This window comes from Colletotrichum acutatum (genome assembly GCF_030867785.1).
Source record: "Colletotrichum acutatum strain CBS 112980 chromosome Unknown BDZ83scaffold_17, whole genome shotgun sequence".
Lineage (NCBI taxonomy): Eukaryota > Fungi > Ascomycota > Sordariomycetes > Glomerellales > Glomerellaceae > Colletotrichum > Colletotrichum acutatum.
This window is the reverse complement of record NW_026849011.1, coordinates 399,654-423,747: the sequence shown is the minus strand read 5'-3', so window position 1 is coordinate 423,747 and position 24,094 is coordinate 399,654. Positions and strand designations below refer to the sequence as shown.

Here is a 24,094-nt window from a genome sequence, read left to right as displayed (position 1 = left end):
TCAAGCGAGAAATTGGCAGACTGGAGTCATACAACCTAGAAGGAGAAGAAAAAGTTTCGTTTCAAACTCTCGCGGTTATCAGCCAACCTCTCAGTGACAACTGGATGTTGCGGCCGTTAACGGGCTGAACCAGGCGAGAGGGATGTGGGAGCTCTCTCCGTATAGTGAGGGGGAAAGCCTGCAGGAAAAGTAAGACGTTACGAATGCATTGGCGGTTCTTAGGGACAACTGTGCTCTCGTCTAAGCTTCGCAGTGGTTCGCCCTTATGCCATACGGCTTTGATGTCGTGCCGGTGCAGTGGCATCTATCCTCGAGACTGGAGTCACAAGACGGGAGGCGGGATAGGAAGGGCGAACCGACCAGCGTTGTCACTTGTGGAGCCACCTGATAGTGAGACTGGCCCCTAGACCTCGACATCTTTGCGAGACGTGGAACAGAGTTTGCTTCCAAGCTAGATGACGATGCTGAAAGCCGCATGTGGTGCTATCATCCGAGAAGAAGCAATGATGGGGCGGCCAGAAAACGAGGTTGCATTCGAGTCGTTGCTGAAAATTCAAAATTTAGAAGTTGGCCAGAGTGGAGGATCCTTGTTAGAATGTTGGTGGAGAATGCCCGACACACGTGGTATCGAAGCTCAGACCTGCGAGTTGAGACTTGAGAGGGGCTCCGCGTCGTGATCTTTGCTTCATGGTCGCAGCGTAATGTTAGTGGGCTGTATCCGTAGCATTCCTTTTCTTTTCTTAAGACAACACATGCAGCGCTGACGAAGGGCAGTGCAATTTCGGAGCAAGGTGCAGCTGTCAAAGAGAGGGCTGAGATGTCGATGTCGATGTCCAAGGAGAAGATGCTTCTGTACATGGATATGCGGAAAGTGGTGGATGCAAAATGACTCTGGATGCTGGCTGAGTCTGGCCATGGTGAAAGCACAATGTGACCGTGATGCCGGCAAGCTGATTCAGTGTAGGCCTTGTCCAAACGGCCAACACAAAGCCGGCCCGCCTTTTCGCAGGCTGCTCGTTGAATCTTGGAGCCGTCGGGAGCCTCAAACCAATACGTATAGGTAGTCGTCCACGGAGTATTCGATTAAGTGTGTACCCGTGCCTTTAACGTCCTTCAGCCAGGAACAGGAAGGGATCGACAAGCTGCGAGTCAACGAATGCCTGGCTCGACACATCTCAACGAGGCAAGGTAAAAGGAGATGATCGCGCGACTCCGGGAACATGGCTGGCCCTTGTCCGTTGCCCAGACGAACTGGCAGACTGGTCGAGGCGCTTCCAGGACTTCGGGGCAGTACTATACCTAGCGGCGAAAGACAGGGAGAGTACGTTCGTCCCTCTTTTGCTACCCCGCCCCGGCAGCAGGCGTGTGTACGACAAAATGAGCCCCAAGCGTTTGACTGGACAGGATCCAGGAATCCGCCTGGTAGAAGCAGAGTCAGTCACCAAGTTCCATCCATTCCGCCAGCCTCAAAGGAGGCGCTTCGTTGCCCCGAGTGAGGTTACCAGCGTTTCGCTACAATGTTCTGAACTTGCGACAATGGTCTCGCGCCATCAAGCCTCCCTGTAGCAGCGACGCTTGACAGGCAATACCTATACACGAGGCGCTGGCTGAATCAAGTCAAGAGGCAGCCTGGCAACTGGCAATGCGCTTCTCTTTGCGACTTCAGCTGGGCGGCAGCGTTGATAAGTCGGCGGCTCGTGGAGAAGACGTCAACATTCCCCAGCCTTTCATTTTCCTTAAGAAAAAAGTTGCCTTAGTCGTCAAGATCGAATTTGCAGGCAGAAAATTGCTGGGGGGTAGATTTTCCGGGGTTGGAACTTGGAAAACCAGCGAACACTGCGTGCGGATGACCATAGGACAATGTTCGACCAACGAAACTCAGCGCTTGAAGGACCCAAGCCAACGGTAACCATGGCGCTGCATCAGAATGGGAAGGGATCCAGCAAGCTGATATGCCTGGCCGGATGAATGGGCAAGATACCGCCCCGCGTACTGAAGAGCATCCTCTTGTCGCAGTTCAGCTATTGTCTCCTGATGTCCTCTGCGTATTGATGTGTGACTGCTCTGTTATGACAACCACTGCAAAGCAAACAGTGTTTACCTAGGCAGCCGATGGGCGTGAGTTCAATTGTTTGTTGTGGTGCATTGACCTGAGTGGGGATCTGCCCGTGTCGTAATAACAGGAAACCATCGTAGTGACAGTCGCTGCTATGACCTGTCCACGGATAGTTTCAACCCTCGGTATCCCGTAAACCATATGGGGATTTGGCAGGCCTCGTGAGGTTACGATGGGTGGCCCTGGCTTTGAGAGGATGTTGTAATATCGGACCAGGGCGCAGCACGTCATTCGCCAATTGCGCCGTTGTGGACCACCAGAAGCTGGAGTTTAGTTCTTGGCCATACTCGACAATCGTCATTCCTCGCTCAGGTCCTGGCAACTCATCGAGATTCTCACCCGTCGATCAGATCCATGTCAGACTTGTCAGTTGGTCTCCGCTGTGGGCTGCACTGCTTCAAAATGGCACAGGCTCCTTGGAACCCAAAGCGTTGGGTTGAGGTTGAAATACCTATACTCAAAGCTTCCGAGTACGCAAGACCTTTCAAAATCCGAAGGCCTTGAGGGTGGTCTCAAGAATGGCGACTGGCATGGAATGACATGCACATTGACGAGGTCTTGATGTTCTGTCAATGACCACGAAGCTGGCTCTTCAGGGCTTCGTAGGTGCACAAAAATCAGATCTTCCACTCAAGATTGTTGCTTGGCCTAGGGCCATGTCGTGAGCAACCTGACTCTTGCATCACGGCTTAGCTGCGACTGCTGCGGCGTTGCTCAAAGATATGGCCCTCAAATTCCATCGTATCGTTCCATGCCATTCCATCAACACCCATCTTCTGGGGGCTGGTCACTATTCCTTAGCAGGAAGGAGGCAGCTACATCGCTCCCCGCGCCACAGCGTTGCGTTACCCGCCGACCTGGAACATACCCGCTCGCAAGGTTGAGGGGATGAAGGCACCCTAACGAGAGGCGGGTGAATCGTGAGTCGTGACTGGAGCATGGACCTGATATGCCGAAAACGGGCTGAGGGGCCGCCGGGATCCTCCAAAAGCTTTGCCGTCGGCGATGCTCGCTCAGAAGAGAGTATGGAGTACGGAGTATGGAGTCGAGATACTGGCACATCGACTGGCCTTGATTTTGATAAGTTGACCTCTTCAGGTTTTCTGCATTGTAAAAAACTGCACCACACTGTCCGACGTCGCTGAAGGAGTCGATGACTGCACTGATTGATACCCAATAGGCCAATGCCCCAAACCATACTTGGTGACAAGCACTAGCAAATCTTATCCGCGTTATTCTTTGTTGTGCTCCGAGGTCCGCAGTTTCCGGCGCTTCAGTGGTGTATCCATACCGAGCTCTTGGTCGCTGCGCAGTGGAGTTACGAACCTCTCGCTGGGGGAAGTACATCAAGCCCTGGCCCCTGTGGACAACGAACCCAATCAAGCGACCGAAAAGCTGGGAACAACTCGACAATCGACCTCCAAGTAAGCGAAAATCTTGGAGAATAGAGATAGCCAATGTGAAAAAGCCAATCGGGCAAACTGTATCTGCAGCGAGGACTGCTGAAGGCTACGGGGACAACTTAGTGGGTTTGGGCGTCGAACGGTTTGCGCTGCGCGGGGTACCATACACAATCGAGTGGGAGCCTGTTCAAGGCTCAGGCTCTCGTCCCTTGTTTGCCTGAACTTTCGGACGGCATAGTATTGGGTGATGTCTTGTCCGTGTACATTAGAGAATTATCGGCTCGTAGGCGAGTGATATGGCACGACTGGGAACATAGATTTCGAAGTGACGGACGTTGAAGGGCGGGACCGGTCGGCGACGGTCGACCTCGTAATAGCCAGATCATTGTGCATGCATAATGCAGCGGACGAATCCAGCCGATTTATGCAGATCCGCCGGAGCCATGCTCAAGTGTCCCCGTCAACGTTCAGTGTCAGGTCCACCGGGCTCTTGGAGCCGGACCCAAAATCGGCAAAGCAGGATCCGCCTGGGTGGAGAGATTGAGAAGGCCCAGAACGTACTCCATAGCTGTCCCAGCAGAGCGTGCCGTGAAATAGTGGACATCTCTTTGGTTCAACCGCGGTGCATGTCGGCCATTGTCCATCCAGCTGTCAGTGGCTGGCGACTTGCAAGCGTCTCCCGCGAGCCCTCCTCCGGCCAACGGGGAGCACAACCCGTACCAGGGATGAGGGGAACTGGTGCAAGGACGCTTGACCGTTTCTGTAGCCCCGGTCAAGACAGAGGATAACGTTGGACCGGAGCCTGGTACCCTGGCCGAACCGACAGACAAGGGGAGGGTAGGTGAGGAGGCCGAGCTATGATCCCTGATGGCGATGGAAACGAAACCGAATCGGGGTTAGCGTTCTCGGAACACCAGAGGCAGTGCCAAAGCAGGGCAAAAGAGACGGCGGACCCTAGGCCGAAGCGGCAAGAGGGCATGCCGTCACCGACAACAGGTGGATGCAGAAGCGAGGTTTGATACGTATCCATGGTTCGAATTGCTGTGATATCTGCCGGACGAGGAAATGCGGATCGCGAGGAGAGAAGAGGGGGCGACGAAAGAGGCGTTGAGAAACGTCTGGAGGAATAAGATCCGTAGAAGTTAACCAACTGCGTAGGTGACCGAAGACTTACAGGCCACAGCTGGATGCCTCAAAGTTAACCCAATGATGAGCATTGAGGCTCCGACATTCCCAGCAATGAAGAACGCGAAAGCCAGGTTTGGCGGGCAGACTATGGGCGGGGAGAAGCCCTGAACCCTGCCCCGCTCCCTGTCTGTTCAGCCATTGACTGACGCATGTCCATTGGTGTCCGTCGCTCCGCTGCAGCAACGTTTCTGTCGATGGACTGGCAGCCGCTCAACTGGTGTGCGGAGGCTGCTAAGACTGCAGAGGAAGGCCGAAGTACTCCGTATACATACTGGGAATTCGACCGACGGTTGGCTGCTGCAAGGTCTGCTCTGTGACGTCCACTGCATAAGAGTTGGCTGTAGAATAGCTCGGAGAAGACGGAAAACCCTCGCCAATGACACCATCCTGGTTCTGCACTGCGCCTGGTAACTACACGAGGTGCCATCAGGCAATCGGCAGCGTTAATTGCCCATGTTAATGGCAGAATCGGCGGTCAAAATCTCTGGAGTCCAAGGCACGTATCTTTGGTGTCAGCAGAATGTCACCGATGGTATTGTGGGTTGGTGGACTGACAACACCACAAAACCCCGATGAACTACCTTTGCCAAGCTAGCGGGCTAGCTTTGCGCACCGCGTTCTTCCGTGTCGTTGGCATAGCAGTGACGCAGCTTAAGTGGTTTGAGGACCGCCTCCCTCTCGTCGCAGAGTCAGGTTCAGTCTCTCTAGGCAGTGGACTAAGCAAACCAACTGCCGTGGAAACACGAGAGTCACATCAGCCGTACTGTCTTGCTCTGTATCGCCGGTGTCTCGAATATCGGAACGGGGTGCAGCCGTAGGGGGTGTCACCGGCGTAGACGGACGACTGGTGCCATTAGAGCATGACTCCATCCGATAGTTCTGCTGTAGTTATTGGGAAACTCGTTGAAAACGCCTTTCAATAGGTACTCCGTATACCCAAGCTGGTATCGGGTCGGAGATGTATTTTCCCCATTCCAAAGGAAATCTCCACCAACGTCGAAAGCCGAGGGCAAGCCGCGAGCCGCAAACGAACATGCAACATGGGAACGTGGCTCCGGTATAGGGCACAGCGCAAAACCCTGAATCCCGAAAGGCTTGGGCCGTCTTTGAGGCAGAGATCTCTGACCGCCGCGTCAACCAATCGACCCATCAGCAGAGGCGGAGGCAGAGAGGCAGAGAAAATGGCATGAAGACGCTTGAGGGAGCTCCTCCACTATCCTCCTCCACACTGAGCCTGGGGCCTAGTCGACGGCGACACACGGACCAGGGGATGAGGTTAAGCTGCATCTGGCGTAGAACGGGTCGCTGGGTAGGCATTGCGTAGGTACTCCGTAGTTAGGCTGCGGGCGAGCTTGTTGTTGACAGAGGGAACCGGAAGGCGGACTCCTAATGGAAAGGGCCCTTGTTTCTTCTTTTGCCTCGAGGCTTGACCGTGTGGGAAGTGACTTTGAAAGAGACGGGGGTTGGCTGTGCCGATAGAGTCAGAAAAAAGAGAGACAAAGAAAGACAAGAAAAGAAAGAATAGCACGAAACGACAGAGGCGCCCTGTTGCAGCAGTTTCCATGCATCCCCGTCCCACAGACCCGTCTTGGGGGGCAGAGGCAAGATGCAAGAAAAGCGGAAGAGTGTTTTCAGTCGGTGTCGGTAAAAAAAAAAAAAAATCGTAAGTGTCCTGATGATGAGTTGTGTACTTGTACACGGGAGAATGGAGGAGTTGGAGTATCCGCCGTCCATCGTGGGGTTTAGCTGGGGGATGAGGGAAAAATGTGTGCAACGATGACTCCCATCAGAGGTGCAGCCAAAATGACTAAGGTAAACCGACAGGACATGCGGACACCTCCCCTCCTCCGTTCCTATTCTTTGTCAACCTCGTCAACCGACTCTGCTCCTGCCATTCTCGACTGGCTTAATGGGAGCTGCCTACCGACTTGATAGACAATAGGATCCTCTTTCCCTCCACCACCAAGTCCAGCAATGTACCTTTTATCTAGAATTACACGGAAGGAGAGGAAGACATGGAAGGCAAGAAGGTCTGGCCGGCCTTCCTTCCTGCCTTCCTCCCATCCATCGCACATGGCACCAGTTCGTTCCTTCCCTTTCTTGCCTGACCTCACCATGCTTCCATGTACCTACGTATTTAGGTACCTCCTCTTCCGGCCGGGATCAGGGTAAAAAGGCCCAGGACGCAGGGAAGAAGGAAGGCTTTGAGAGATGGGTACGTATCCTTCGCTGTCTTTACTTCCTTCCCAATCGGTGTCTGCTGCAGGTTTCCCATTTCGTCAGGTCAGGTGAAAAATAGTACGTACCGCCCTCAGGTAACCAATGTTATTGTTTTTTTCCCCCTTCCCATCCAGACCAGACTCCAGTTGCCCTCCTGCCCTCCAAAGAAAAACACAAAAGGTAAGCACACAGAAAAGTTAGCTTGGATCTTAGGTTTGGTTTCTAGCTAAGACAAGGAAGGTAAGCTTGAGTTTCCCACCAAGCCTTTGCATCCTAGCTCCCGGCCACGGTCATCCTCACACCCCCTGCTCCGGTTGCTCCTTCTGGGTACCTCGTCTCCACTTTCCTCACCCACTTCGCCCACGCAGTTCGCTCGGTCTTGAAAGTCTTCGTCTTCTTCGTTGCCGTCGCTGCAAAAAAAAACTAAAAAAAACTCGCACACACCCCCTCCGTCCGGACCCACGCCCACAACCTTGCCTCTCAACCTTGTCTTCCTTGCCGACTGCCACCCGTCTGTCCTGTCCAAACATTTTCTTCTCCCACCCTCCTTGTGGGAAATATCACCTGGCTGGGAACCCATCGCCGTCTGGTCTGGTCTTGTCTCGACTTGTTTCCCGTCCGTCATCTCTTCTCCCGTAGAAGCATAGTCACTCGTCGCAAGCCATAAGCTAGCACCCGTCGCCAGTCGTTCGATCCTCTCTTAGACTATAGGCTTCTTCCGTTGTCTAACCCAGCAACACCTCCACGGCCTCATATATCGACGACCGCCTCACCTTGCGTCTGGACCTTTGCGTTACGAACCCCCATTCCCCGCGACCCTTCAACGACGCTGTCATCCCCTCACGTGTGCGCCCTGCAGCAAGACCCGGAGCTATCAAGTCAAGTGTCGCATTGGGTCCATCGTCACCCCCATTTGATTGGAAGAGGAGGCATCTGCACTGAGGAAACAACAACGCACGCATAACCAAATTCCTGCTGGACCCCCAGTACCAGCACACTCACGCCCAACCACCGCCAGACAGGCCGAGGTACCCTGCACCAGTTTCGTACACGTGGGACAACTTACCGCCCTTGACAAACGGCCGGCTCGAACATCTGATTTCACTTCATTGGAGAAAACCAGGGCATTCCTCCAGGGCTTCTACACTGCCGTCACTCACTCAGTCACGACAACAATCACCGCCTCCGAGGGGAGAAAAATAAAAGAGTTCGCAACAGCAAAACGCCACGTCGCTGTTGTCGGCTGGGGGAAAGAGAGACAACATAAGCAGCCAGTACAGGTTCACGAGAATGTGGAGTGGGAAGATCCGGCTGACAGGAACCATCTGAGTGGCGTCGACAACAACCAAGTACCCAAAGAGTACTTACACCAGACCAAACCCCAACGCACCCACTTCGCGACAATAACGGCAACCTTACACGACTTGAAATCGGATACTAAACGCATGTGTACTTGGAATGACATCGGATAAGAACCTGGCACAACACATTTGCTTCATCTCATCATCACCGCAGCAGCAGCAGCAGCAGCAGCTTCTCTCTGTTCAATCCAACGTCTGGCTACCCCACCACGCCTGTCAAGATATAACCAAACGACACAAGCCCCGAACATCCAACCTGAACATCTGACGCAACAGTAACTAACGTTGCTAAATCCTACAAAACATTGGGGCAGACACCATGTCTCCCAGGTTGAAACCATTGCTGCTACCTCAGCTTGTCGAAGAGCGTCGCAAATTCGAAGAGCAACAGCCCGAGTTCACAGAAAGCGAAATGGACCGACAGTACGTTTACTATACGACAAATTCTTCGTCTTCCGACGTTGCATCACCCGTTACACCTACCTTCTCAACAAGGGGACATCTACGCTACTCCAGTTCATCTTCATCACTTGACCTCCCGCCCACCTGCGTCAATGAAAGCCCATCGTCGCCAACATCAACTATCCACACGAAGTCTTCCAAGAGGCCACTTCCTGATGTGCAAGAGGAACCGTTGGAGAGAGACGAACTTGACGAAAACACTATCTTGGCTGAGCCGTTCGATTTGTACAACTGCTTGTGTAAGTCGGCTTCTGCTTCTGTTGACTAGCTCGACACTAATATGACCAAATAGGCGACGAGCCATGCATCCACCACGAGAGCTCTGAGACGCTCAACAGCGTGTACCCTGCCGGTTTCGATATCGACTATGACCTTGGATTTTCCAGTGATGGCGATTTTACATCCACGTTGGATACAAAGAGGAGTGGAACCGAATCTCCCTTCTCCGGCTTGGCTACACGTTTGGGGTCACGGTTTCCACAGCTCTCGCGATGGAAGTCTACAAAGCGGGCACAGTTGACTGCTTCGCCTACTACCGAGTTGACGTTTGAGAACGCTCATCCTATTTCTCGCGCGGCATCATCAAGTCGGTCTTCCTCCTTGTCTGGCCCTACACGGCAGTTACTCGATAGGCTCAACGAATACTCGGTCCCTACTCCCGCCACTTCCTTCTGGGAAAGTAGCGAAAGTGTTGATTCTCCGGCTCCCATCGACATTGAAAAGGCCAACAATGAGAGAGAAAGCATCGAGCGTGACCGGGCCCTCGCCGCAACCCCTCTACTTCCTCCCCTCTTGATGAACAGCCCACCAACAGAAGTCCCTCATCCCAGTCCTCTTCAATCCCCCAGCGTGGATCCTTCAACGCTCTCATTGGAAATCCCCTCCCCTCAGCCGATTGCTCAGATTTCGACGCCCTCGCTGAGCGCGAAGCCGTCAGTTTCTTCTTTCCGACACGTTCAATCGAGCCAAGAGCTGCCTATTGGGTTCCCCTCTATTGTTCAGGACCACGACGAGTGGTCGGATCGCCTTGGGCATGCCAACTTCACCATTACTCCGCAACCCTACCAACCGGTGGAGGCTGACATGGACACTCTCCGGCTCTTGCGAGCCGACTGGGAAGCCGCTCGTGTCAGCTACACCAAGCACCTTGTGCGAACCGGCGAAAACTATAGCGAGACTTCCAAAATCTATGCGCTCACTGAGGCAAAGTGGGCCGAGACTGAGAAAAATTGGCGAACTTTCCACGAGCAGACGATGGAGCGCATTGCGGCTGCCAACAAGTCAAGCAGCCAACGCCCAGGAAGCTCCCGCAGCCGCAGTCGTGGTCGCGTTCGCGCCAGCAGTGGCGGCTCTGCCATACTGCGCAGACCTACCCAAGACGATGCCTTTGCTAGTATGCAATGGCGTCGCCTCGAAGACGGCCTCCCCACCGCGATCCCTCGACTTGTTGATGCCGAGGGCAAGTTCCCTGAGCGTGGCGATGAAGATATTGTCGGGCCTATGGAGCGCGACACGAAAATGATTCGCTCCAGGAGCGAGGAGCGCAAGGGAGGCCGTTTCTGGCGTAACTTGGCCGAGAAGGTTGGCATTCGCAGATGATGAATGCAGCCTTTGGTCAGACACAGCCCCTTCACATATTTTATCTGCCTCGTCACTTCAAACACGGATTTGGCGGCTAGAAAACCTACTGTTACGATTAACGACCCCGAAGTAACGGTGATGATAGCGTGTGGTTCACGTCGGACATCACCATCTTTTTTTCTTTCGAACATTCTTCACACAAGATACCCGACTATCGTCGCTCATTCTACCACCACGCCTCGACTAGGCCACGTCTTACGACATCTTACGAACCAACCTTTCCTTTTACCGTGTCTTCTTTTTGGGTTCACCCACCACAAATCTTATTGTTTATGTTTATTATTTAGTACTCTTATTGTTTAAAATAGCAAGCGCCCATGGCGGCGCTGCAAGGCCTGTAGATACTTTCTTTCTTACGGAAGAAACATATGGAGCCAATGGGAGGAGTGTTCAAAAGGGAGGAGAAAAATCTTAGACTTGGGGGAAAACCGCACCGGAGTTGCAGACCTAGGCCCACGGGATAAAGTGGCAGCCTGTTTTGTTGGATTTACTTGGGCGTTTCACAGGCGCAAAGCTCGGCGCTGCGGTAGGACCGAGCCCAGCCATCTTGTACAGACTTGTTTCTTTGATTTGGACTCTACCACATTGGCGAGCCCTGCTGCGACCGTCTTTCTGGTCGCAGTTTCAAGCCTCCAGCTTCGAGCTGCGAGCGACCGGTATAAGGTGGTGGATAGACTGCCATCACATGATGGCTGAAAATAAACCTACTTGAATACCTATAACCCGTCCTAAGCTCCCGCGCTCGTGTTTGCGTCTTGATTCACGCCACCTTTGTGATGTATGCCTCGTATGAAGCCCCAACGAGGTGTGCCTCGTAGAGCGCAGAAGTCAGCTTGTCCCATTTCGTCAGCTGCTGGGCATACTGGGGAACCACGACGTCCCCTCCTCCCCTCCCCTACTCTAAGGTCCCCCAAGCTACAACCCGACCCCTCGCTTCGTACCTCTGTCCAGCGCGTCGCGACCGCGACGGATGTAATGCTGTCGATCGCCGGGGGTCTGCCTACCCCGCGGCAAGCGGTCCATCGCCCGGGGGAGGTAGGTAGCTAAGGTAGCCTGCTAGTCTTGCCGGTTCCCCCGCGCGAGTACTACGTGCGTGATAAGTGGTATGTGTTATTGGTGTCTACTGCTTATCGGTATCGCTTCGGCAGCCGTCAGCTTTTGGCGTGTGTTTTGGTGTATTGGGAGAGTGGGTTGATTGTCTATATTTGCGGATGACAGGTGCGCGTCGTGCATTGCATGATGAGGGATGAATAGATTACCATGTTGCATGCTTGCAAACTCGCCACGGCGATGATTACATCGGAGATAGGGACCGGGGAAACGCACGGTAGGTATGTCGAGGCGGCTCTGGGGGACTGGATTCAGTCTGGGGCTGGGCCTGGACTCGACGGGAAGGGGGGTATTGGAGTGGGAGAAGGTTGTGGGCGTTTGACGCCACGTGTTTCAGATGCAGGTCGCCGTGACTTTCGCTGGAAAGAGAGTGGAAGGCTGGATGTTTTGGAGATGGGGAGACACTTGATGTCTGGCTTTGGAGGTGAGATGGGGTTGGTTGGGGGAGGTGAGGATGGCTGAGGAAGTGAAGGCGGCACTTTGCAGATCATACTGCGGGTTGCCTCATTTTGCACTTTTGCTGTCTGCTTCATCCAACTGCGCAAGGTAGATACTCGGCCTGGCTGTTGTGCTTGTTTCTTCGGTATCTTCCCTTAGTAGGGGATAACTGCTGGTGAAGAGTGTGGTGGCGCAGCTTCAAGTCCGGCGGGAGCCAGCGTGCCCCAATCGTCCGGCCAGGAGTGACGGAATTTTTCTCTGACGGTTGGTGTACTTGGTCACTCTAGAGACTTGATATGCGGTTAGTGTGACTGTGAGATGAGAGCTTCTTCGGGGTTTGGCATGCCTGTGCTCGTTTGGAGAGGGTAGGTGCAGGCGAGCGGGAGGCGTCGATGGCTTGCGTTGGTAGGGTTCTCTGCGGCTGATGAAACATGATAGCAAAGATGGGGAGATCGTTTGGGTGAGATGTCTTCCGGGGAGGAGGAGGGGATGCAAGCAGCTCGCCGTACGGAGGGTTCGGAGGTGAGAAGCGAGCAGGATGGATGGGTGTCTCTCTGAGTTTTCCGACTGAGCTTCTCTTCCGGCGGGATTTCGAAATGTGACTACTCAGGTTTCAACTTCGGAACAGGACGTGGCCAACGGGGATGGGGGGGTCTTGGCTTTGGTCGTTGGAGTTGAGCTGAGGGTTCGGGTGCGGGTAGGCATGGTGGGAAAATGTGACAGATGTCAAATGTGAAAATGACCGATGAAGACGAGGCTAAATCCGAGCTCATGAGGGAGGGGGAGGGAGAAGGGGGGGGGGGGGGTTGCGGGCGTGATGTGGCAACGGGGACGGGCAGGTGTATTGCCGGGACGCCATGCACCAGTGGCTTTTGGAATGACGGAGAATCATTCGATTCCCTCGGGAGGGGATAGTAGATGGGATGCTATTTATGGTGAGGGGTTGATGCCGGGTCGGTTGGAGAGGTCTTCCGGATGTCAGATGGAATCTTGATGGAGAAGATCTTTGCGATGAGATTGTTTTTCCTGGTTTGCGGATATGGGTGGGTCCCGACTGAAGTTCGGTCCGGGCCGCGGTGGTTGATGATGGGGATCGGGTCACGGAGGTTGGATGTGGGGCGTGTTCGGATGAGGTGGGGTTGGAAGGTCAATTACCGGCGCTACAGGTAGGGAGGAAGATTCTCCAGACAGATGACAGAATAAGAAGGCGTTGATGACCACTACCTATAGAATCTTTCTGTTGGAGTATTGAGGGTACCTAGGAAAGGGGGGTGCGGCAGGTGGTCGGACCGGTACAAAGGGACTTAGGTTCTACCTACTTACACCCAATGGAGGAGTCGGAGGCATTAACTACCAACTTCCTCCCTCCATATACATATACGCATTTCAATATCAATTATTCAGCTTTGTACCGGCCGAAAAGTTTGCTCTGCTGACGTGTATATCAACACCTTCCCACGGCCTAAATACATTGTAAATTATCCCCCTTCCCGTCAAGTAATCAGCATAGCTGCTTGAGCATGGGTCGAATCGTAACTTCTGTCCTGTGTTTTGCGAACTAGCATTTCACCAAACCTCTTTGCCTCCCTGTCGCTGAGTTGCGTTTTCAAATAGGCCCATCTCGCCCTTGCAAGTGATAGAGCATGTGAGTCCACACGCGCTCCATGTTCAATCAGCAGCTGCGTAGCATCCCACCGTGGCGTCAAACAGTCCTTCATTCTTTCTCGTGTGATTTCTAGAATTGAACCTTTTTCTTTCACGACAGCAATGCGTAAAATCATATCTGCAATCCACTCTGTCCAGATAGTCGATCCATTTCCGTGGAGCTGGAAGTTCGGATCGGCCCCCTTTTCTAGACAGAGCCTGACCATATCAAGTCTCGGTGGAATATGGTGAAGTGCGTCTACAAGTAATGGCCAAGACAAATGTCGCTCGTCGTTGGACACGTGTGTCGCGTCACTTCTACTTGTATCGCCAATGAGTTGTCTCAATCGGAGTGCTGGGGACATTTCGAACTTTTTGATCGACTCAAAGGAAGCCCGAGGTACTAAACATCCTGTAGATACCTTATTCTCGACATAGTTCACCGCACCAAGCCGCACAGCAAGCGAAAGGAAGCTGGGTCCCGCTTTCGTGTTGTACCAGTTGCCGAGACCTTCTGAGCGGGATACCGAACGGTAGAAGCGTGCTTGCCTCTTCTCATCGTCACCGATCATCCGTGCAGATGACTCGCGTAGAGAGTCAAGCAAGTCAACCATTATAGTCGTGTTTTCTTTCTTGACCTTGGATGCCGCTTGCAGACAACACGCAGCAAAATTGCTCATGTTTCGCTCCAGTTCTTCGTCGCATTCTGTGTCAGTGTCAACAGAAGATTTGCCAGGATGCGGTTTGCCAGAAAAGGATTTGCCAGGAACGGACCTGTGTCTATCCTGGATCACAACGGTCTTGAAGGCGGACAAGTATGCAGAGCATATACGAAGGTGACTGTCGAAATTCGGCCTGGCGGCTTTGATTCTTGTGTCTATAGCTGGTTTCAGGATATAGTCCCTCACAGTCTTGTGGAGATATTGTACTGTTCCGAAACCCTCGACACCTTTGGTGACTGTCGATGGGGATGTCACCTCAAGCAGCCCTCGACAACGACTGTTAATTCTGCGACGAGCCGTCTCGGCTCGCTCGCGGATCTCATCCTGGGAGCACTCTCTCACGCGGAGACTGATGGGGTATCCAACTTCCTCGTCGGCAAAGTCAAACAACACAGCAGGCGGCGATGTCTTCCACGCTTCCAGGAGAAGAAAGTACTGCGCTGCGTGTTCGAAGTAGAACCCTTCCAGAGATTCGAGCATCGTGCTGTAAAGAGTCTCCAACTCCTGCGGTAACTGATCAAGTCTTCTTTGCATGTCGGAAACTCTGTCGTCGTTTCCCATGCCGGACAAAAGAGACCTGACTACCATGCTGACCCATAAGAAAACTCCAGCGGCCTTGGTTGCGATGCGACTTTCTAGCAGACTTGCGTATTCCGGTTCCCTTCTTGCCAGTCTAGCAAATCCCGGATCCTCAGCAAAGTTCTTGGCAATGAAGCCTTTGATATCCTTGTAGGTCAAATCTTCGAGCTTCAGACTGGGATCGTGCTGGAAAGCATCTTCAAAGACAACCCAAGGACGACTGGAGACGCACACCTTGACGTTTGGGCATTCCAAGATGAATTTGATTAAATCAATAAGTTTCTGTGGCTTGCCCGAAAATTCGTCAAGGCCGTCGATGAATAAACAAATATTTCGCTCTTTCTGAGCTTCGATGATAACAAGTCGTATCATTGCTTCTAACTCAGCTTCTGTCATTTGTGAGGGCTTGTCGTCAAACAACGACATTGCTTCCCACCAAAGAGGTGCCACACGGGGTATCATTTCTGGGCAATGTTGAAGGATTTGAAATATGAGTGACATGTAGAGACCCTTCGGCGAGGCCTCCAACTCGTTCCCGGATGCCCAAAAGTAAAATGACGCGATTATCAGGGGTCTACTTCCAGCCCAGTCCAGCAGGTCGTGACGGCATCGCTCAAACTGGTTGTCGGATGATTCGTCAGGATCAATCGTGTTATCTGGACGACTTTCCGGGGCTGAGCTGCAGATAAACTTCATCAGGGTAGATTTTCCTGAACCCGCTTTCCCTGTGATCCAATAAAGCTGCTCATCGGACTTGAGCCAATCTTTGAAGTCGGACCACTTTCCTGGATCCTCTTTGGGATGCTCGAATATCCAGCGGAATGTTTCCTCGTGAGCATCAATGATCCTCGAATGCCGGTCATCCATGACATCGTAAACAAAACTTGCCAATATCGTGGCCTGAAGTTGTTTCTCGCGATCTCGAGGTAGGTTAATTGACGGAGGGCCCACCTCTTCGCCATGATTCACCCTGCTGGTTGTATTGAGGAGGATACGCTGGAGTATGCCGTGTCGCAATTCCATGGCGCTCTTTTCGCGGTCTTCAGGTTCTGCGTCAAGAGAGCGGACGATGAAGGCTATGACAGCATCCCCGGGTGCATTCCATGAGGCTTCCTGTCCTTCAACGATAGAGGTGCTTGTCAAAGTTCCAGTGTTGTCCTGAATGATGTCAAGCTTTTCCAATATAGCAATCTGCTGCTCTTCTGACTTGGCAGCGTACTCTCTGAATGATAAATAATTAGCTATGCGCCGCACATCGAGACCATGCTAGATCGCACGGTCATCTTCCATCATCGGGGTTCATTGGGATTGGTCGCAACGCCCTACTATAGCCAAGGGAGTGGTTTAGCTCGTACCTTAAAGAGTGGAGGAGCGACGTGTTCAAGCTCTGACTGAACGATGCAACCTCGTTTCTGAGAGCCTCGATCTTGTCCTGATTCCATGTTGCCTTGAAAGCGTTGAGAACGACACTTCGCACCGTTTTGCCGCCTGTTATGCCGATTTGATTCAGAGACTTTGAAATGTCTGCAAACCTCTTGTGACACGCTTCTGCAACGTTTGCGACCTCTACATGCTCCAGCAATATCTTTGAATGCTCTGAATCGGACACCCGCAGTCGCTGCAAAAAATTCTGCTGGCTGTCCACAAGATAGCGAAGACTCTGCAAGTCGCCAGGAGCGCTCCCGCCAGCACGATGAATTTCGAGACATTTGTTACTGAATTTTGTTGCAAATTCGACGAATTGTAGAACGTTGCCGGCAATGGCAAAAGCTGCAGCCCCTTCTGCCATTTCGCCCAAAATCCGTTCGTGCTCTGCTGCTCCCAAGTGAAAAGAGGAGAATGAACACGGTGGTATGATGAAAATGAGTATGGAAGGCAATAGAGCCTGCTTTCACGTCTTCACACCATCATTCGCTTCGCCTCAGTGAAAAGGCGTCCGTCATCAGCAGGCTCCTAGCCTGTACAGCCTCAATTGGTTGTGGCTAGGTTCATGAACCTGCTCCTATTCTCACCTTCATTTGAATATCGGATCGCCATTGGCTAAGCGTGCGTGTGGCGTTCGGTCACATGCATTGCATATTACAAATATAAGTAGGCATGTTGGCATGCAAAGTCTACTCGTTGGTTCGGACATAAGAACTGCAGGTGCTTGTAGGCAGTTTCGAGACACTCAGTGCATCCAACATAATCAGGCGAGCCAAGATGCAAATGTGATGCACAATGACATCAAAGTTCTATGGCTTCTACAAACCGATCTACACCAATTTCATCAAAGGAATCGAGAGAAATCAATCTATAATCTGTCACATACTCAGTTGAGTTTACAGTCAATGGCCAAACGCGACAACGTTGACAAATTCGCATGGTCTTAACCACCTGCCATCAATGGTACTCGCACTAAATTACACCCTTACGGGTTCTCTTCTGTTCGTTCTGGCTCATTTTGAATCTGGTGTTGGAATACCTCACCGTTGTCATATGAGACCGTCGTATCCTCAGATTCTAATAAGAGTCTTTCGAACGTCTTGAATCGATTGCGCGTGACAATGTCAAGCTTCGAGGGATGACCGCTCTCTTCGGTCGGCTGTTGTTTCAACTCCAGCTTGCGTGCAAGCCTGGTTGGCCGCACCTCTGGTAACTTTTCCGGGATCTCATCTGTGATGCCGAAAGCATAGTACTCCTGACCGGGAACCTTGGCGTACCCGAGACGATACTGCTTCAGCTGCAACTCCAGTCGGCTCTGCATATACCATCTCTTGCCTTTCTCTCCATGAACATCCACGTCTAGTGGATCATCGATATCGTAGTTCAATTTGTCAGATTTCTTGCTGTCTGCTTCACGATGTAGAAGCTGACTGGTTGAGGACCAAGACACGATGTCTGCGATGGAGAGGTAGTCCCTCGGAGTGCGACGAAAGACTGATGCCAGAAGTAGCTCGAAAAATATGAGTCCGGCACAAGATGCTAGTCCAACTATAACGACGATGAATAGCGGCATTGAAAAGCAGACCACACACCTGTCACTGTTGACTCTAGAATAAACAATAATGCTGGTTCCGATCAGTGTGGGGAATAAGCGTTGGAGGAGCTCCCAAAACATGATTCGCACAAGCTTCCAATGCTTATTCGTGAATGCGTTGTATATCCTGATAGGTAGGAATGAGGAAGTGTAGTTGAGAAGCAGGGTGTATTTTGCTGGCTCTCCTGATTCCGAGGGTCTTGCCATGCGTGCCAGAGGTTCGGTGTGGACCACAAAGAGGGATAAGGCGGCCCAAAAATCAGACAAGAAGCTAACGGCAGTGGTAAGAATAACGTCCAACAGGAAGTTGGCCCAATTACGGGATAAATTTTGCGGTGCCCAACAGTAACCTCTATCTGGTGTGATGGACGGAGTAATGCTGATGCCGACAGTGAAAAGAATCATGAGCGAAAAGGCCAGAAAAAAGTGACAGTAGACGGACATTGGGTTGGCAACTGCCCAAGCAGAATTATAGCGTATCAAGGCCAGAGTGTCCATAGAGACCGGTGAAGTCTTGCTATCGCCTGGAGAACCTGAACGCACATCAGTCAGTAATTTCTTGCTCCGTTCGGTTTGACTGGAATACACTGACCCGAAAGGTGAGAAGAAGCATCTGGGGATTGGTCTGGATGACTTGAGCCACTTTGTGTTAAGTCCCGCAGCTCAACTGGAGACTGGGCAATCCCGGGTTCGCCAATTGGATTCGAACTGTCGGCCCTTACGTTTGGCGAAATATCTTCCGACTCTGTGGGGTTGAATTAGTATCTTGTAACCGTCATGAAGATTCAAGAAATATCAAAACCCCTTCACAACTTACCTATGTCGTCTGTGCCAAAGCCATGCCAATATTTGCCATTTTCTGCTTTCCAATACTTCAGATACATAGGAATCTTTTCCAAATTTTCGAACATTGACTGCCTTTGTGCTATGGATGATCCCTCGAAGTATTTGAGAACATTGGAGTGCCTAAACAAAACCAATATGTCTGCTATTGAAACCGGGTCCCATTGTAGCCCGGTCTTGTGTCGCCAGAGATATACAAAAACGATTATGAGATACAGCTGAATAACGCTGTAGAAGGCAATCAACGTATAACACGCCCAGTCATTTACATGTAGACGGATGTCTGTATCGTCCCAGCTCTCATACAGCAGAGCCGATTTGAAACCGATGACGGAGTAGCTTGGGTAGTAGATGGTGTAGGCGAGCATTAGAAGCCAGTTCTTAGTCTCCCATGCATCTCGAAAGCTTGGTGACGGGAAGTAGCTTCGAAGAATTGTTTGGCCCGCAGTAGCGCCTTGTTTTCGTGCACATAGAATGAACGGCGTCATTCGAAAGAGGTTGAGAAGCATGGTCTCCAAATGGGTTACCGTACAAGTTCCGATTAGGATGAGTGAAGCTAGCAAGGCATAGTAGGCTGGCGTACTGACGACGAAGTAAGTCCGTTTTCAAAGACGATGAGACCTGCCAAGATACCACAGTTTATGGTGATTGAGCTGAAAAGAGCTATATTGGAAAGAATGAACGGTCGATAATCCAACTTATCCCGCTTTGGTATTGTTGGCATCGATGCAGGATCACTGGCCGTGATTTCCTCTGGAGATGAATTTTAATTAGACTTTTCTGATTTCATTGCCTGTAAAAGTTGGTTCTGTGTTCTCTGAGATACTTACTGCTCGTTCCATTTTCATGTGTTGACGAGACATCTGGCGCAGGGCTACCTGTACGAGTAGGTCCCTGAGACAGTCCCTCAGCTTGACTTCTCGTAGACGCCATGTAGACTGGACGGGACCCAAAGGCTGGTCAATCGTAAGGCAATTCCCTTTTGCGGCAATCGCACCCGAAGTTATTAAGTACTAGTTCTCAACCTGGGAAAAGAGCCACATCTTATACTTCAGATACAAATGGAATGGGAAGAATCAAGACTTTCCGATGTGGGTAGGGTGTGGAGGCGCAGAGGACGCGAACCACCAATTACTCCAGAATGAAGGCATATGCAGGCTACAGCCTTACAGGACAAATTCACCGAACCGACCTGAGAGTAAGACAGCAGCTTGAGCGGTGGTTGGGTTTCGCATGTCTCGAGCGCCCTGCGATCTGTTTGGTGCAACCAACTCATGTCGGTATGCTGTGTTCTCGCGCTGTGGCTGGGTCTAGGCAAGGCTTCTACATGTTCACATTCGTCCGATTGGTGATGTATTAGGTAGATAGATATAATTGGAACTTGGCAAATATCTGACCGATTGATCTGACTTCAGCGCTCAGCTAGATGTATTTCCGAATACATGCATACACCTGCAGCCTTATCTTTCTGCAAAGATCGGCACACCTCAATGTCTATGGATGAGTCACCACAAGGTGATAGGATAATGGCCGGAAGCCTTGTCCGCCTGAGCTACCTACCTGTCGATCCAGCTGTTCAGATTCAGAATAAGCGTGGCAGGAAATGTATGGAGGTAGTCTGCTGCTGAATGGTTCATGTCATTGTAAGATAGGCGGGATGGCTCTTGAAGCGCATAATTTGTTTCTCTGGGGTCTATATTCAATGAGACAAGGAGGTCGAAATCCTCTTCAATTCCCTTAACTCCTTGCCGAAAACCTATCCAATAGTAGAATTGGCCCTGACCTCGATTACTTTCAGAATTCGTCTCTGCAGGGAAACTTGCATGTGGTTTTGGGTAGTTGCAAATTGCGATTCATCGTCCGTGGTTGGCCAAAGGTCCTGTGTCGGCTGTGGGCTTTGGATTTTGCGATACTATCTGCAGCCTCTAATCACAGATGTCTGCAAATAACACCCTGAACGATTCTAGTATCTCCCACATTTCGCTGGGTGACCAGCCTTCATGCTTGCGACAAACGATTGTGGACTCAGAACTCGCAAAAAGAAAGCTTGAGATGAGATTGTGGCCTGTCCGATGCCTAAAGATTGAAGGTTAAGCTGGTTCTGATCGAGGTTCCATTCTAAGGCTACGAGGTCTGTATGAAGAATCCGATGCCTCCGCGATCCTCAAAAAGGCATCTAGCCCTGCCTATCCCAAACCCAGGGCCCCCAGCCCCGTCACGTAAATTTTGGCTACGATCGCGGACACGCCTCGCCTGAAGGCGATTTCCTGAGTAATTTTCTGGTCTGGTCGAGCTACGGCTGGCAGTGGAACGGCACCAGCCTAGGCTAGTCTCTCCCATGGGAGGAAGATAGAAGATGTCCTGCTGCCGATCGCCAAGATCCAGGAATCACCACGAAGTAAGCAATTGGTAGGTAAAGCGAGCTTGTTATCGCGGGGAGTTAACCACTGCAGTGAGAAAAGCGAGAAAGGTTGGCTGTGTACGTGGAAATTAAGGGCAAAGTTCCTCTCGAAGTATGTTTGGCCGAGCAAAAGCCTATATGCGCGAACCTAAGAAGATTTCACGTGGCGAGTGTAAGTTCCGAAATAGTTGACACTATCACGGCATCGCCCAATAGTCAAAATAGACACAGGAAACATCTTAGTTAACAATTTGCTTGGTACGCATGAGGTCAGCAAGCTGTCCAAGTCTGGGGTATATTGTGCACAGCAGTTGTAGGTCCAAAAAAGCTGCAGCCGAACCCTCCATCCTTGATGAACTTTAACGGAGAATATGAGAAACAGGAAAAATCACCGACGACGAACCACAGAATCTAGGCCTCTCAACCAGGTTGTCGCGTGCAGAGTGAGCTGTCAGTCAGTCACGGCAAGTTAAGCGCAGCGTTGCGTCCGATTCAATCCCCGTGAGTATCACCTTGGCGCGCGCGGATAACTCAGTCTCGACGTACTGCGCCAGGAACATCCATTTTTGGTGCTGTGCCTGTGAGAAGTAAATTCAAACGTCTAGGGGCCGGTTCGTCGGTTGGAAATAGAATGGACTGTTTGACATTGATGGTGGGTTGAGTGGAGATCCATCGTCTTAGCACCGACATTAAGTTCCAGATTGTGCCTGGCCGATCCGGGGTCCAGTCGGTAACGCATGAACGACAGCGGGAGAGTAACGATAGTGCCGAGTCATTGGCTATAAACAAAATAGTGTTAATTGTCAGCCAAATACCAAGCTGTTGCGAAAACGAGACCCCTTATTGGACCGAGATGAGTTCCGGATCAGGAGTCGCTAAGAAAACGTGTGCTGGCAAGGCTCTTTTCTGATGCCGGCCGGCGCGCCGGTGCCCCGGAATAGTTCACGTCAAGACTCAAGGCCCCTCCGGGTCCCACCCGGCCGCCAGTAGCGGCAGCGAATGATGGGATGACAGCCCCCAAAAAGCCATCTACTTGGTAAGCGACTCTATCTTAACACCGGTTTGCTAAGATGGGGAAACCTCATGACTATGGTGCAATTGGATGCTCAAAATAGTGTCTTCCTTGTCCTAATCCACTCGTAGTAGCGTGCTGTCACTTAGACTTGGAATAGAGATTGTGATCTGTACAGGACGAACCTTCTAAGCGAAGGTTATAATGACTTCCTAATATGACTTCACGGAAAATATAAAGAAGATTGAGATCTCATCTCATCGAAAGGGAATTTTCTAGATCATCATCCGATCTGCTGGACATCAAGCGCAAGCGCCATTCTTCTTTTCCATCTTACCTCTATCTTTTTCTCGTTCCTTTCTCCCATTCCTTATCCCAGTCCTTCTCGACGAAGCTCACCACCATGACGACTAAGCAGGTTTTGTCTCTTCTTCCTCTTCTCTTCAGCGCGGGCTGGTCATCCCCGGCGCCGTTCCCTCCCAAGGGAGGTTACCCCGGCGGCTTCCCGTCTCCGGATGGCAGCAAGCCAGGCTTCGCACCCTCCGGAGCCGTCCCTTCATTTCCTCAGGAGTCTGGTGTCGCTACCCCGATCAACAACGCCCTCAAGCCTGCCGCCAGCACGACCCCAGGCAAGGGAGGCAACAGCACGGGCGGCGGGCCGACCCTCCCCGCCGGCTACGCAAAGATCGTCTTCGAGGACGACTTTTCGACGCAAAAGGCCGGCGCCCTACCCGACTCGTCAAAGTGGACCTTTGACGTCGGCACTGGCTACCCCGGTGGCGCCACCAACTGGGGCACCCAGGAGATCCAGACCTACACCAAGGACACCAAGAACATTGCCATCTCGGAGAGCGGCACGTTGACCATCACGCCCATCAAGACCGGCGAGGCGTGGACCTCGTCTCGCATCGAGACCAATGCCGCTTCGGACTTCACCTGCCCGGCTAAGGGCAAGCTGCGCATGGAGGCAAGCATCATGATTCCGGCCTCAAACCCGGCGACGCAGTCCGGTATCTGGCCAGCCTTCTGGTCCATGGGCTCCGCCTTCCGCACGAACGTCACCTCGTGGCCTAGCGTCGGCGAGATCGACATGCTCGAGGTCTCTAACGGCGTCGGCACGGTGTTCCAGACGGCTCACTGCGGTGTCATCGACGGCGGTCCATGCAACGAGAAGACAGGTCTCAGCTCCAGCGCCGAGTTCCCGCGCGGCGAGTTTGTCAAGATTGCCTGCGAGGTTGATCGTTCTGCCGGTGGCGGTTTCGCAACCGAGAAGCTCGTGTGGTACCTCAACGACAAGGTGACCAAGACCATCACGGGCCAGGAGATTGGCGATGAGGCTGTGTGGAAGAACCTTGCTCAGACCCCCAAGATGATCCTGCTCAACGTTGCTATCGGTGGCGAGTTCCCTGATGCTAAGGCTGGTACCAAGACGCCCAATACCCAGACTGTCGGCGGGAAGGACTCTCGGATGGAGGTCAAGTACGTTGCTGTTTACAGCACTTAGGTCCTTTGTTTCTTGCCATCTATAGTTGGCGACTTTTTATTTTCTCTTCATACTGGTCTTGCTTTGATCTAGACATCGGCGCTGAAAGACATTTGCATGGCAACTTGGAGCGGCTTTGATATTGTTTGCTTAGTTTGTTGGAGTTTGCGAGCGAGTCCTGTTTTTGTATATTAGCATAAGTACGTACGCAGATGAAAGAACACTCAGACCACCACCCTTTATCTTCTCTTCTCTCTGTGGATTGAAACAACTTTATTTGAGCTAGATGGGCTAGCCATCTCTCCGTTCCCATTGATTCTATTTGGCTTCAGTACCAGTTGCTGCCCTACTTTTGAGTTGGAAGACTAAATATTCGCTCTAATGATCTTATGTTAGCATAGTTGCAATACTCGTCAGCATTTCAGCACGCCTCACTTTGAGCGGTATTCTAA

At 51.8% G+C, this 24,094-nt stretch overlaps 6 protein-coding genes across 6 annotated transcripts; 3 read left to right on the top strand and 3 right to left on the bottom strand.

Annotated features, from left to right (window-relative positions):
- Positions 1 to 3,054: 3,054 nt before the first annotated feature.
- Positions 3,055 to 6,031, top strand: BDZ83DRAFT_648746 (uncharacterized protein; the record flags this gene model as incomplete). The annotated part of the gene is made up of 6 exons (XM_060510215.1): positions 3,055 to 3,226; positions 3,334 to 3,540; positions 4,286 to 4,356; positions 5,174 to 5,239; positions 5,631 to 5,651; positions 5,771 to 6,031. 6 exons carry the CDS (start codon positions 3,055 to 3,057, stop codon positions 6,029 to 6,031), a joined length of 798 nt encoding a protein of 265 aa, XP_060368542.1.
- Positions 6,032 to 8,499: 2,468 nt separating this feature from the next.
- BDZ83DRAFT_129061 (uncharacterized protein) lies at positions 8,500 to 9,281 on the top strand. Its single transcript, XM_060501200.1, has one exon. It carries the CDS (start codon positions 8,608 to 8,610, stop codon positions 9,016 to 9,018), a length of 411 nt encoding a protein of 136 aa, XP_060368541.1. The 5' UTR covers positions 8,500 to 8,607; the 3' UTR covers positions 9,019 to 9,281.
- Positions 9,282 to 14,446: 5,165 nt separating this feature from the next.
- On the bottom strand, positions 14,447 to 15,310 carry BDZ83DRAFT_551855 (uncharacterized protein; the record flags this gene model as incomplete). Its single annotated transcript, XM_060503496.1, has 1 exon — positions 14,447 to 15,310. A coding segment is annotated over one exon (864 nt), but the record flags the coding sequence as incomplete, so codon positions are not given.
- A 63-nt stretch (positions 15,311 to 15,373) lies between these two features.
- On the bottom strand, positions 15,374 to 16,673 carry BDZ83DRAFT_553173 (uncharacterized protein; the record flags this gene model as incomplete). The annotated part of the gene is made up of 2 exons (XM_060503503.1): positions 15,374 to 16,106; positions 16,240 to 16,673. Coding segments are annotated over 2 exons (1,167 nt in total), but the record flags the coding sequence as incomplete, so codon positions are not given.
- An 815-nt stretch (positions 16,674 to 17,488) lies between these two features.
- Positions 17,489 to 19,415, bottom strand: BDZ83DRAFT_129041 (uncharacterized protein). The gene is made up of 4 exons (XM_060501199.1): positions 18,721 to 19,415; positions 18,496 to 18,648; positions 17,902 to 18,427; positions 17,489 to 17,803 (listed from the first exon to the last, which is right to left on the bottom strand). Exons 1-4 carry the CDS (start codon positions 19,253 to 19,255, stop codon positions 17,722 to 17,724), a joined length of 1,296 nt encoding a protein of 431 aa, XP_060368538.1. The 5' UTR covers positions 19,256 to 19,415; the 3' UTR covers positions 17,489 to 17,721.
- A 3,147-nt stretch (positions 19,416 to 22,562) lies between these two features.
- BDZ83DRAFT_570596 (endo-1,3-beta-glucanase) lies at positions 22,563 to 23,663 on the top strand (the record flags this gene model as incomplete). Its single annotated transcript, XM_060504322.1, has 1 exon — positions 22,563 to 23,663. One exon carries the CDS (start codon positions 22,563 to 22,565, stop codon positions 23,661 to 23,663), a length of 1,101 nt encoding a protein of 366 aa, XP_060368537.1.
- Between the last annotated feature and the right edge of the window lie 431 nt (positions 23,664 to 24,094).